Source organism: Hemitrygon akajei, chromosome 6 (assembly GCF_048418815.1).
Source record: "Hemitrygon akajei chromosome 6, sHemAka1.3, whole genome shotgun sequence".
NCBI classification, from domain to species: Eukaryota; Metazoa; Chordata; class Chondrichthyes; order Myliobatiformes; family Dasyatidae; genus Hemitrygon; species Hemitrygon akajei.
This window is the reverse complement of record NC_133129.1, coordinates 68,140,605-68,155,364: the sequence shown is the minus strand read 5'-3', so window position 1 is coordinate 68,155,364 and position 14,760 is coordinate 68,140,605. Positions and strand designations below refer to the sequence as shown.

Below are 14,760 nucleotides of genomic sequence, written 5' to 3'. Positions count from 1 at the left end.
AATCCACAATCATCTCTTTTGTCTTGTCCAAGTTGAGGCTCAGGTTGTTATTCTCACACTGTTTGAAAAACCTCTCTGCCTCCTCTCCATTTGCCGACTCATCATTGCTGCTGATGAGACCAGCCACTGTTGTATCATCAGCAAACTTGATGACGCGGTTTGAGCTGGATCTGGCAGTGCAGTCGTAAGTCAGCAGGGCACTGAGCACACAACCCTGGGGGGCACTAGTGCTCAGCATGGTGGAGCTTGCTGCCAACTCAGACTAACTGGGGTCTTTCTGTCAAGAAGTCCAAGATCTAGTTACAGAGAGGGGTGTTGTGTCCCAATGTGGACAGTTTACCCACCAGCTTCTGAAGGATGTTCATGTTAAATGCTGAGCTGAAGTTGATGAATCTGACGTAGGAGGCATCATTTTCTAGGTGGGACAAAATGGAATAAAGAGCCTCATTAGATGCATCATCAGTGCACCAGTTAGAACAGTAGGCGAACTGGAAAGGGTCTGATGTAGCTGAAAGGTGGGATTTTATAAGATCTATTAATGGATTTAATGGTCTTATACAATGGTTGTTGTTCCTTTCCATGCCTTGTGTGGATCGGGCGGCAACCTTACCATTTCTTTAGCATTTGTCTGTTTTTCGTGAGGCTGAGTTGCTAGGTCGATGCTCAACCCAGCACGGATGGAAAGAATGAAAGAATGAGCTGGCCGGATTCGAACCCAGGATCACTCACCTCGATGCCTGGTGCAGATGCCACCACACAACCAGCCAGCTACGGTGATGGATTCCTTCATGTACTGCTCCAAACATACAAACTTTCTGCCACGACGGGCAGCCTTCCTGGGCAATGTTGCCACATTCCTTTATAATGCTGAGATGTCAATAAGAATTGACATCAGAGTTTGCTGCCTTCCAGTGGAGGTGATGATTGACTAGAATGAAGTCTGTGAGGGTAAATGAGAGAAACAGCATTCCTCTTTACAAATATGTGCAGGGTTAGGAGAAGAGTAGAATTAATTGGAGAGTTTCAAAGAGCCAGCTGAGGGAGAATGGGCTATATGTGTGGCAAGATTCTCAATTCGGTCTGCCTGCTTGCAGTGTAACTGTAAATGAAGATGTATTACGTGCTGTTATTACTTCTCCACTGTACTCCCTCGAAATCCTGATGTGGTGAAATGATCTGCATGGACAGACACAAAACAAAACATTTCACTGATCTCGCACGCAACAATAATAAACCAGTCACCAATTATTCCCAACACATTTACAACTTTTTTTTTGTGTTCTGCTTCCCCACGGAGAGCCAAATGTAATACTCCAAAATAATTTGACTGGCGATAGCTTATACAGAAATGAATTCCATTAGTTTGTTGACTGGCCACAGGTGTGGCTTTAGTTTACAATGCAACTATGTCCAGATTTCAAAATATTCATTGGCCATAAAGTGCTCCACTGATTTGCCAGACAATGAAGTTGTTAAATAGTTATAAGCTTTGCCTCATTAGGTTTGCCAAGGATTTGAACTTTAATACTCATATTGCTCATCTTTTAGTAGATATACCCCAGTAAAATACTTCCATCTACCAAAACACAGTCACACACACCTATATATATATACAAATCTCACTGCTTTACCAACAAAGACACAAAGTTGAAGTTCACATGCTCACCATACAAACATAAGGAGGAACATCTATATTCAGAAGGTGGATCTCAGAGGGCTGTAGAAGCTCGATTAATGAGTCTACACCAGAATGAGATCCACAGATATCTGAATGTTGAGATAGGGAGGAAAGTAGAGATAAGCTGGTGGACCTACAATACTTGAATTGCAGATCATGTGGACCATGAGGTCTACTCCAACTCCTAACACTTAAGTCCTTCTGTCCTTGTCAGAACATTACATTCTGTATATTCCACATTTGGTCATTGCTTCTTAAAGATAAATTGGACAAAACTCTGATATAGAGTAAGAATGTACCTTCTTATGATAGGAAATCTGTAAATGAACCAATTTATCCTTTTGTGAATTCTTTTCACTTAATGAAAACAATAAGCTGATACACTTACCCAGTATAACCTAGCTTTCTTTAGTGATTGAAGCACTGCATGATTTTTATTTAGATTAAAATACCTTCTTGTGTTTTACAGTGGTGCTAGAAACTTCATGAACCCTGTAGAATTTTCTCTATTTCTGCATAAATATGACCTAAAATGTGATCAGTTCTTCACTTAAGTCCGAAAACTAGATAAAGAGAACCCAATTAAATAAATAACACAGAAACATTATATTTGTTCATTTATTTATTGAGAAAAATGATCCAATATTACATGTATTTGTTGTAAAAAGTATGTGAACCTCTGGGGTAATATCTTCTACAAAATTTATTTGGAGTTAGGTGTTCCAATTAATGAGATGAGATTGAAGGTGTAGGTTGTGGAGGTGTGGGTTGTAGAGGTGCCCTGCCCTATAAAAAATACACACAAGGTCAGGTTACAAAAAAGCCTGCTCTTCTCAAGAAAGATCTGTTTATGTGCTCCATGTCTCAATCAAAAGAACTTTCAGAGGACCATAGAAGAAGAATTGTAGAGATGTATGGAGCTGGAAAAGGCTACAAAATTATTTCTAAAGACCTGAGTGTTCATCAGTCCACAGTAAGAAAAGTTGTCTACAAATGGAGGAAACTCAGTACTGTTGCTACTCTCCCTGGGAGTGGGTGTCCTGCAAAGATCACACCAAGAGCACCATGTGTGCAATGAGGTGAAAAAGAACCCAAGGGTAACAGCAAAAGATCTGCAGAGACCTCTAGAACATGAGTCTACTATAAGAAAAACACTGAACAAGAATGGTGTTCAAAGGTTGGACACCACAGAGGAAACCACTGCTCTACTAAAAAAAACCATTGTTGCACGTTTCAAATTTGCAAAAGATCACCTGGATGTTCTACAATGCTTCTGGGACAATGTTCCGTGGCCAAATGAGACAAAAGTTGACTTTTTGGCAGAAATTAACATTGTTATGTTCGGAGGAAAAAGGGCACTGCACACCAACACCAAAACCTCATCCCAACTGTGAAGCATGGGGGAAGGAGCAACATGATTTGGGGCTGCTTTGCTGCCTCAGGGCTGGAGAGCTTGCAATCGTTGAGGGAACAATTGTATCAAAACATTTTACAGGAGTATATCAAGTAGCAGTCCATCACCTGAAGCTTAACAGAAGTTGGATAATGCAACAATGATCTGAAAGACAAGATTCAATCAACAATAGAATAGTTTAAAAAGACAAAAATTTATGCTTTGGAATGGCCAAGTCAAAGTCCTGATCTTAATCCTATAGAAATATTGTGGAGGACCTGAAGGAAGCAATTCATGCAAGGAAGCCCACCAACATCCCAGAGCTGAAGCAGTTTTGTAAGGACGAACAGCCTACAATTCCTCCAAGCTGAAGTGGTTGACGGTTATCAACAGTTACCAGAAATGCTTGGTTGTAGTTATTGCTGTACAAGGGGGTCATACCAGTTACTGAAAGCAAAATCTCACATACTTCTTCCAACAAATATATTTAATATTGAACCATTTTTCTAAATAAATAAATGAACAAATATAATATATTTGTGTTATTTATTTAATTGGGTTCTATTTATCTAGTTTTAGGACTTGCATGACGATCTGATCACATTTTAGGTCATATTTATGCAGAAATAGAGAATGTTCTACAGGGTTCACAAACTTTCTACTGCCACTGTAACTCCTTGGTCTCACATTAATTATTTTACACTTTGCCACATTCAGATCCATTGGCCAAACGACTTAGTAGATTTCACCAGTGTAAACTACAGTAAATCAATTTCTATTAACATAATAGAAATTATTTTCTATTAACTTCTATTAAAATGTGACAGTGAGTGTAGGAATAGAATGAGGTGGAGGATAAATGTGTGGCTGAAAGATTGGAGCAGAGGACAGGGATTCAGATTTCTGGATCATTGGGACCTCTTTTGGGGCAGGTGTGTCCTGTACGAAAAGGATGGGTTGCACTTGAATCCCAGGGGGACCAATATGCTGGCGGGGAGGTTTTCAAAGACTATTAAGGAAAGTTTAAACTAGAATTGCTGGGGGTGGGAACTGAACTGAAGAGATGGAGGAAGAGGCGGTTGGCTCACAAATAGAGAAATCTTGGAGACAGTGTAAGAGGAAGGATAGGCAGGTGAGAGAGAAGGGACATGTTCAGATCGATGGTTTGAGATGTGTCTATTTTAATGCAAGGAGTATTATGAACAAAGCAGATGAGCTTAGAACGTGGATCAGTACTTGGAACGATGATGTTGTGGCCATTACAAAGACTTGGGATGGCTCGGGGCAGGAATGGTTACTTCCAGTACTAGGCTTTAGATGTTTCAGAAAGGACAAGGAGGGAGGCAAAAGAGATGGGGGCGTGGCACTGTTGATCAGAGAGAGTGTCACAGCTGCAGAAAAGGAGAAAGTCATGGAGGGATTATCTACGGAGTCTATGTGGGTGGAAGTTAGGAACAGAAAGTGATCAATAACTCTACTGGGTGTTTTTTATAGACCACCCAATAGTAACAGGGACATCGAGGAGCAGATAGGGAGACAGATTCTGGAAATGTGTAACAATATCAGGGTTATTGTGGTGGGAGATTTTAATTTCCCAAATATCAGTTTATTTGGGGTGGATTTAGGTGTGTTCAGGAAGGTTTCTTGACACAGTATGTAGATAAGCCTACAAGAGGAGAGGCTGTACTTGATCTGATATTGGGAAATGAACCTGGTTAGGTGTCAGATCTCTCAGTGGGAGAGCATTTTTGAGATCGTGATCACAATTCTATCTCCTCTACCATAGCATTGGAGAGGGATAGGAACAGACAATTTAGGAAAGCATTTAATTGGAGCAAGGTGAAATATGAGGGTATAAGGCAGGAACTTCAAGCATAAATTGGAAACAGATATTCTCAGGGAAATGTACTGAAGAAATGTGGCAAATAGGGGATATTTGCATGGAGTTCTGCATAGGTACATTACAATGAGACAAGGAAAAGATGGTAAGGTACAGGAATGGTGGTGTACAAAGGCTGTTGTAAATCTGGTCAAGAAGAACTTATGAAAGTTTCAAAAAACTAGGTATGATAGAGATCTAGAAGATTATAAGGCTAGCAGGAAGGAGCTTAAGAATGAAATTAGGAAAGCTAGAAGGGGCCATGAGAAGGCCTTGGTGGACCCTAAGGCATTCTACAAGTATGTGAAAAGCAAGAGGATAAGATGTGAGAGAATAGGACCTATCAAGTGTGACAGTGGAAAAGTGTGTATGGAACCGAAGGAGATAGCAGAGGTACTTAAAGAATACTTTGCTTCAGTATTCAACACGGAAAAGAATCTTGGTGATTGTAGGGATGACTTACAGCAGGCTGAAAAGCTTGAGCGTGTAGATATTAAGGAAGAGGATGTGCTGGAGATTTTGGAAAGCATCAAGTTGGATAAGTCAGCAGGACCGGACGAGATGTACCCCAGGATACTGTGGGAGGTGAGGGAGGAGATTGCTCAGCCTCTGGTGATGATCATTGTATCATCAATGAGGACAGGAGAGCTTGCGGATGTTGTTCCTTTATTCAAAAAATGAGTAGAGATAGCCCAGGAAATTATAGACCAATGAGTCTTACTTCAGTGGTTGGTAAATTGATGGAGAAGATCCTGAGAGGCAGGATTTATGAACATTTGGAGAGGTATAACATGATTAGGAGTAGTCAGCATGGCTTTGTCAAAGGTAGGTCGTGCTTTATGAGCCTGATTGAATTTTTTGAGCATGTAACTAAACACATTGATGAAGGTAGAGCAGTAGATGTAGTGTATATGGATTTCAGCAAGGCATTTGATAAGCTACCCCTTGCAAGGCTTTTTGAGAAAGTAAGGACACATGGGATCCAAGGGATATTGTTTTGTGGATCCAGAACTGGCTTGCTCACAGAAAGCAAAGAGTGGTTGTAGATGGGTTACGTTCTGCATGGAGGTCGGTGACCAGAGGTGTGCTTCAGTGATCTGATCTGGGACCCTTACTCTTCGTGATTTTATAAATGATCTGGATGAGGAAGTGGAGGGATGGGCTAGTAAATTTGCAGATGACACAAAGGTTGGGGGTGTTGTGGATAGTGTGGAGGGCTGTCAGAGATGACAGTGGGACATTGATAGGATGCAAAACTTGGCTGAGGAGTGGTAGATGGAGTTCAACCCAGATAAGTGTGAGGTGGTTCATTTTGGTAGGTCAAATATGATGGCAGAATATAGAATTAATGATAAGACTCTTGGCAATGTGGAGGATCAGAGGGATCTTGAGGTCCAAGTCCATAGGACACTCAAAGCTGCTGTGCAGGTTGACTCTGTGGTTAAGAAAGCATATGGTGCATTGGCCTTCATCAATCGTGGGGTTGAGTTTAGGAGCCAAGAGGTAATGTTGTAGCTATATAGGACCCTGGTCAGACTCCACTTGGAGTACTGTGCTCATTTCTGGTCACTTCACTACAGGAAGGATGTGGAAACCATAGAAAAAGTGCAGAGGAGATTTACAAGTATGTACCCTGGATTGGGGAACATGCCTTATGAGAATAGGTTGAGTGAACTCGACCTTTTCTCCCTGGAGCGACGGAGGATGAGAGGTGACCTGATAGAGATGTACAAGATGATGGAAGGCATTGATTGTGTGGATGGTCAGAGGCTTTTTCCCAGGACTGAAATAGCAGGTATGAGAGGGCGCAGTTTTAAGGTGCTTGGAAATAGGTACCGAGGAGATATCAGGGGTAAGATTTTTATGCAGAGAGTGGTGAGTGCATGGAATGGGCTGCCGGCGATGGTGGTGGAGGCAGATACGATAGGGTCGTTTAAGAGATTCCTGAATAGGTACATGGAGCTTGGAAAAATAGAGGGCTATGGGTAACCCTATGTAATTTCTAAGGTAAGGACATGTTCAGCACAGCTTTGTGGGCCAAAGGGCCTGTATTGTGCTGTAGGTTTTCTATGTTCCGACGTACCTATAATGCCTTTACAAAACCTCTCAATGGAATTGACTGGAGCATTACATAAGAAATAATTGAGGTCTGTAGGGCAGTATTAGAACCGGAGAACAAAAGCTTTGTTAAATGGTTAGTATTTAGAGAGCACCTTAAAGATAGATCAGTGAAAAGAGAAAAAAAGGTGTGTGAGGAGGATATCCAGACTTTAAGGCCTTGGCAGCTGAAGCCAACAGACACTGAGATCGGATTTAATAAACCTGGGGATAACGAAGAAGTCAGAATCACTGGAGCCGAGATACCTTGGGTCTTACACATCAGTGAGGGAGGGACGGGGTTTCAATCATTCTCATTTGCATAAGCCTTATCATTCACATATTAATGAGGCTTCATCCAATTCCAAATTATTGTTGTTATTCCCTAAATTCAGACCTTTTCTTTTTTTCAGATTAGCGTATCATTAGATTTTTCTTCAGCACTTCAAGCAATATTTTGTTGCAGATTTCCTGTATTTGCAGTTTTCTACTCCATGTTCTTGTTTACCTTACTATTCTCTAATGGACATCCATATAATGAAGATCTTCATTGGTTAGTGATCGTAGCCTTTGAGATCTCTCCTATCATTCTTCCTATTTGCTCAGTCAAGGTAAACTCATCTCATTCAGCCCATTTCTTCCTATTTTTCATGCCAGGTTCTCTATTATAATTTCAGAAGAGGAATTATCAGTTATGAAGCATACAATACCAACTCATGTCATGGCAACAGGTCACACCATATATCATGTAATGTATCTTCTGAGGGTAAAGCTTCAGAAATCAATCTTTCTTGACTAAAGCCAATTGGTGGAGGGGGCATGGGGAAGGGTCGCGGGGGAGGGTCGCCACAGGGACACAGTAGGTTGCCTTGCAGCTCAGGTTTAACCCTGAACTTTGGTGCTGTCCATGTGGAGTTTGCAGGTTCTCACTGTGGCCGTGGACGTTTCCCTTGGTAGGATCTATTTCCCTTCCACATCCCAAAGGACTGCAGCAAGGTTAGTTGACTGTTGAAAATTACCCCTAATTTAAATAATTGGATGTAGAAGGGGGCAAATGAAAGTGAATAAATAACAGGGAAATAGTTGGAGTATGTAATGGCTCAGGTAACTCTGAGCATGAGCCAACCAGGTCTTAATGACCCAAATTTGCCTCCTTTTCTGGCATAGGAAAACGTGGGAAATCCAACGCCTGATGTGTCACAATCTGCACATTGGCCATCCAAACCATAAATTGAATAGTAGTAGGATGGACTGATCCAAATAATTCACACATAATTTCTTCCTTAACAGAGTGGAATGGAAGTTATGTGAAGATAATCAGCGTTGGTATCAACCGATCATTTGGCCATTGCCACATTCAGTTGTGTGAGATTTTGCTGTCCAATAATTGCCCACCTGCTCATTTACAAGATTTCACAAATATTCCTTTCAATCAGAAATTGTGGGTTGGTGAAAGCTGCAGTAAAATCACAAGTTTTTCTTCTTCAATGCCTGACAACACTTGTTAGTCATGATGTTATACTAGCAGCTTACGGGGACACACTCAGTTAGAAATTTGTAGGCCGTGTATTCCTGTGGGATTGTCTGGAAAATAGAGACTCTGAGAGAAAAGAATTGAAAACCTCAAACACGTACAAGTTCAGCTCAATCAAAGTCCACAATTCTGTCTTGAATCCAGGTCAGTTTCTATCATTTTTGTTCTCAATTTTATTATTTCTCCTTCCTTACATTTTTCTCCACTCCCCAAGGGTATGAGTTTTTGACTCAACCCCTGCAAAGCTATCATCAATACTTTTTACCCAAAAAAGGCTTGATTCAACATCTCCAGCCAAATTTCCAGTATTAAGCCGATCTATCCCAGAAGATTCTCTGTGAATCCTTTCAGTCCTGTCAAGATCACGAAGAACTGATGGTGACTGTAGTTCACAGTCCCTTCTTTCCCCTGATTGTTACACATTTTTTCCTACATTACAGTACTGTAGAGACTGCTCTTCACAGATTGTAAAATAGCTGAAAGTGATGTGAAAGGGGCTGTATCAATGCAAAGCTTTCTTCAAGATCGAAAAAGGCTGAGCGCTCTTTACATTAACAGTACCCTTTTTGTTGAAGTACAAAAAGAAACTGTTCCCAGGGGTACTTGGACTGCTAACTCTAGATGTAAGATAACTGTCAAAGGAAATGGAGGGAAATCAGGAACATTTTCTTCATCTAGTGAACTATTCTGTTCTGGAATGCACTGCCTAAAAAAAGAGATGGAAACAGATTCAATGGCAATTTTCAAAAGGTGGGGGGGGGGGGAGCTGAGTAAACATTTAAAGAGGAGAAAAATTTTGCCAGGCTTTGAAGAGAGGAACTAATTGGAGAACCTTTCACAGCCACAAGTGCACAGATGGTCTTCTTCTCCATTGTGAAATAAATAAATCACAAAATCCCATCAGCATCAACTTAAAATTGCCTGGCTTCTTGTGTAACATCAATTACCAGTGACATGTGCATAGTTTACTGTGCCCTCCTATAGAGCACTGGTTGACACGCATTCTGAATGATTTAGTAGAGTAAAGTTTTGTCATTAAATCATTCTGATTTATTGTTAGCCATTAATCTTCACAGCATACCAAACACTACCCTCCTGTTCTATATCATTCCAAAAACATTTAGGACTGTTGGTTCAGAAAGCAGTATTTAGAAAATGTGGTCTTGTTTACAGTCAAAGGGTCAATTGTGTCAATCACAGTGACAGCAAACCCAATGACTGATCAAGAAACACTGTAACGAATTCTCTCTCTCTCTCTCCTCTCTCTCTGCTCTCTTCTCTCTCCCCCACCCCCGTCCATAATGCCGGAACTGGTGTTTAGGGCCGCAGTGAAGGTCCTCCATCTCTAACGGTGTTCAGGGCTTCCTTCATCAGGTCAGTAGCTCGTTTCACCTATTGTCAGTCATGCAAGTTCCGGGCAGAGACTCGGGAATACCACTGCACTTAGATGTAGAAGGATTCTTCGTTGCTGTTTCCTTAACAGTTTGTTTTACCAGTCAGGGTTATTAACCTTGAGCTGAACCACAAACCTGGAGGACCAGTGGACCACTGTTAGACTGGCCTCTACCCTTTGATCTGTTTGGCACGGGTGACCCTACCAAGAGCCAAAGCAGAAAGCCTGACTTCAGCCAACATAGCTCTCTGGGTCACTACAGGATGCAAGTCTCCAAACCCTACCACGAGGTTGTGGTCCTCTTGGAGGAGTAAGAAATGCCATCAGGTTCTTTAGTGACTGACAGCAATCGTGGCTGCAAAGAAACAATCAAATTCCAAAATTACAGTTCCTCCAGGAATAAGCACAAGGATAGATAGATAGGTATTTTATTGATCCCAAAGGAAATGACAGTGTCACTGTAGCATTACAAATGCACAGATATACAAATATTAGAAGAGAAGTAAGAAAGAATAAAAAATAAGTTACCACAAACAGTGTAACAGAAGGGAGTCATCACTTCCCCGGCTATAGGTTGACCCATTATAGAGCCTAACGGCCAAGGGTAAGAATGACCTCATATAGCACTCTTTGGAGCAGCACAACTGTCTTAGTCTATTACTAAAAGTGTTTCTCTGTTCAGCCAAGGTGGCATGCAAACAGTGAGAAATATTGTCCAGAATTGATAGGATTTTCTGTGGAGTCCTTTGTTCTACCATAGCCTCCTGTGTTTCCAGTTTGACTCCTATAACAGAGCCAGTCTTTCTAATCAGTTTATTGAGCCTGTTGGCATCACCCATGTTGATGCCATTGCCCCAGCACACCACCACATAGAAGATTGTACTGATGACAACAGACTGGTAGAACATGTGAAGGAGAGGCCTGCATACTCCAAAGGACTTCAGTCTCCTCAGGAAGTAGAGGCCACTCTGGCGCTTCTTGTACACAGCCTCTGTGTTGGTGCTCCACCCAAGTCTGTCATCCAGGTGTACCCTCAGGTACTTGTAGGTCCTCACCACATCCACATCCTCACCATCAATAGTAACAGGGAGCAGTGCAGGCTTAGCCTTTCTAAAGTCCATCATCATCTCCTTTGTCTTACGGATGTTGAGCTGCAGGTGATTCAGCTTGCACCATTTGACAAAGTCCTCCATCAAGACCCTGTATTCATCCTCCCGTCCTCCCTTTATACACCCAATTATTGCTGAGTCATCAGAGAATTTCTGCGGATGACATGACTCAGTGGTGTATCTAAAGTCCAAGGTATACGGGGTAAACAGGAAGGGAGCCAATATGTGGGACCCCAATGCTGCTTATATCCATGTCTGACACACAGCTCTGAAGTATAATGGCAAAAATCTGCCATTAAAGAAATGAAAGAAGAAAGAAAGGAAGGTTTACATTTATTGGCTAGAAATTCCACAGAGCTAAATTTTGGACTGTGATGAGCTCCAGTTTTGGAATGGCCTGTTCAGTGCTATCAGGGGAATGAATTTCTTGGGATTGAAATCTTTCATCAATTTAGCACACCCCAAAGCATTTTACGGCCAATTAAGTATTTCTGAAGTGTCATCACGGTTGTAATGTGGAAAATGTGCCAGCCAATCACTGTATAGCAAATTCCCACAAATAATATAGATATCAAACAGATTTTTTTGTGATCTTTGCTTATGGGATCAATATTGGCTGGCACGCTTGTGTCTTGGGACCTTTCCTATCTACTTGAGCAGGGAAATATTATCTTAGTTCAACATCTCATCCAAAAGACAGAACCTTCAACAGTGTGAGACTCCGTCAAGGTTCAATGGAAATCAGCCTGGGGTTTGAGCTCAGGTCTCTGCTGTGTGACACGAACCCATAAGCTTCAACTTAGAGGAGTTGTAAGAGAAAAACAATTGCCAATAAAGTGACTTAAAAACATTAGGATCTGTTAATCTCCTCTCGTATTAACCAATAGGAGCACTGAAGCACACCATTCCATCCACGCACTGCACTCATAGCCTCTTGGAATGTCCCAAAGAATGCGGTCAATAGAGCTGCTCCCTCAGCTTCAGTAACCTATCTTCAATCCTCACCTTGAACATGATGGCCTATGTCTCCAGGGCTTTTCTTTAGGTGCTCCAGTTTCCTGTCGCAACGTGAGGATGTAGAGTAGATTAATTGGTCTGAGTAAATTAACTCCCGTGTTAGGTGAGTGCTAGAATGTTGGCTTGGGGTGGGGGGGGGGGGGTGGTAATTGATCAGAATATGAGGAGAATTAAAAATACAAACGTTTGTAAATAATGTACAGTAAATGGATTCCTGATGGTTCAAGAATGGACTTGGGTGTAGTGGACTTGGACTTAGTGGGGTGAAGGAAGTATGAGGAGCATTTGAGTCTCGGGGGGGTACTCAAAGGAGTTCAGAAAGACGGGGAGGGAAGGATGATCTCATTGAAACCTTCTGAAGCTATTGAGTACTGAAAGGCCTGAATAGATTGGATGTAGAGAAGATGTTTCCATTAGTAGGAGAGTCTAGGATCTCAGGACCACAACCTCAGAACAAAGAACAGCCTTTAGAAATGAGATGAGGAGAAATTTCTGCAGCACCCATCAAAGCAAGCTTGGCCTGGTTCGTAGCTGTCTTATCTTCATTCTCAAGATCCTTCAACCTCACTTGCAAAGGCTTCCTTCCCCTGCTGCCAGACTTAAGTGATACTGGTGATCACTTAACAACCTTGTCACATTCATACTCACTGCAACCTTTCTCAGCAGCGTTCTCCAGCACTACATCCCACATTCATGAGGGTCAGTGCTTATCCAGAAGCTTTTCTTCTTCTTTTCTCCACCAGTTTCAGGAGCCCTCAGCCCTGAACCCCTCTATCCCCATCAAACTAAACATGATCACAACACCTGGAATCTACCAGAGACCAGCCATGATTGTTGTTTGTGGAAGTGAATTACAATTTTTTTCCTCACTTGGTGTGTATGAGTGTCTCATAACTTCACCCCTGAAAGATATGGCTCTACTCTAGTGTAATGATATTTACCCCAGAATCTCCAGCCAAAGGGAACGCTCTCCCTCTGTCTACATCGTACATTACTGATAATTTATTTTAAAAATTCAATCAAATTTCTAACCTGTAAGGAATACAACCACACTTTGTGTAATCCCTCCTCATTGTCCTTCAGAAGCCAAGAATATTTCAAGTAAGTCTTCACATCTTTACTTAGGTGTGCTGCTCAGAATTACTCATAAACTTCATTTATGTCATAACATTAGCTTAACCTGTTTCCCTGAGCACCACCTCTCTGGATATAAAATTTTACACTCCTTTTCCATATTGGTTGGTGTTACTTTAATGACATCTAACTTCTATTTGCTCTAGATGTTTAACACTGCATATTGGGTAGCACAGCTAAACAGCCAGTAGAGCTGTTTCCTCACAGAACCAGAGACCCAGACTCAAACCTGACCTTAGGTATAGTCCATGTGAGAAATGCACATTATCCTGTGACTACATAGGGTTCCTGTGGGTGCTTCAGTTTCCTCCCTCAGACCTGCAGGTCAGTAGGCTAAATGGCCGCTGTGAATTAGTCCTAGTGTGGAGGTGAGTCCTCCAAGTGGACCACAACCTTGTCATAGGGTTCGGAGGCTTGTGTGCTTCAGTGACCCAGAGAGCCACGTTGGCTGGAGTTAGGGCTTTATGCTTTGGCTCTTGGTAGTGTTATCCATGCCAAATAGGTCAAAGTGTAGAGGGAAGACGAAGAATGGTCCATTGGTCCTCCAGGTTCAGGGGTTCAGCTCAGGGCTAACAACCCTGACTGGTCAAACACTTTGTAATGGAAGCAGCAAGGAAGAATCCTAAATCTATGTGCCATGGTATTCCTGAGTCTCCACCTGGGTCTTGAATGACTGACAGTACTGAAAACCAAGAGTAAGCTATTGACATGATGAAGGAAGCCCTGAACACTGCCAGAGATGGAGGACCTTCATTACTGTCCTAAATGCCAGTGGTGTAATGGGCAGTAGGTAAAGTGTAGGTGAGTAGTAAAATCTGGGAGGTGTTTATGAGAATGTAGAGTTAAAAAGGAAGGAGTAATTTCGGATTAGTGTAAATTGGTGGTTGATGACAAACTCAATGGACTGTAGGGCCTTTCTCTGTGCTGTATATCTCTATGGCTCAAGGCTGTAAAACGTTCCTAGTTTTACACTATTTTTCTGCTCTTCCTCCCAGCAAATCCTGCGGTATTCCCGGGTGAACTCCACCAAAGTGGTCTTTCTTATCACAGACGGTTACTCCAACGGCGGAGATCCGAGACCAATCGCAGCAGCCTTGCGGGATCTGGGGGTGGAGATCTTCACGTTGGGCATCTGGCAGGGTAACATCCGCGAGTTGCACGACATGGCGTCACACCCCAAGGAGGAACACTGCTACATCCTGCACAGCTTTGCTGAGTTTGAAGCTCTGGCTCGCCGGGCTCTTCATGAAGGTAATTGTCTGTACTAACCTCACTGCCAGATCCAGTATAGAAACAATCAGTCTGAATAGTCTCTGTCTCCACCAGAAGCTAGAAACACTCGGTCTGAATGATTTACTTCTCCACCAGAGCTTTCTCCTACCTTACTTCATCTCTTCCCACACCAGATCCTTCAGTTCTTTTCCTGCTATCTACTTATCTTGTTTCCCTTTAAACCCATCACTTTTGTCCACCTCATCCTCCCTGAATTCAAGTCTGGCCTGAATGATGAAGGGTCTTGGCCCAAA

At 42.2% G+C, this 14,760-nt stretch overlaps 1 protein-coding gene across 1 annotated transcript in view; it reads left to right on the top strand.

Moving 5' to 3' along the window:
• svep1 (sushi, von Willebrand factor type A, EGF and pentraxin domain containing 1) overlaps nucleotides 1-14,760 on the top strand; it is a 289,678-nt gene that overhangs the window by 10,821 nt on the left and 264,097 nt on the right. Inside the window, exon 2 of the mRNA XM_073048583.1 lies at nucleotides 14,230-14,485. Within this exon, the coding sequence (XP_072904684.1) occupies nucleotides 14,230-14,485 (256 nt within the window). The remainder of the gene's footprint in view (nucleotides 1-14,229; nucleotides 14,486-14,760) is intronic.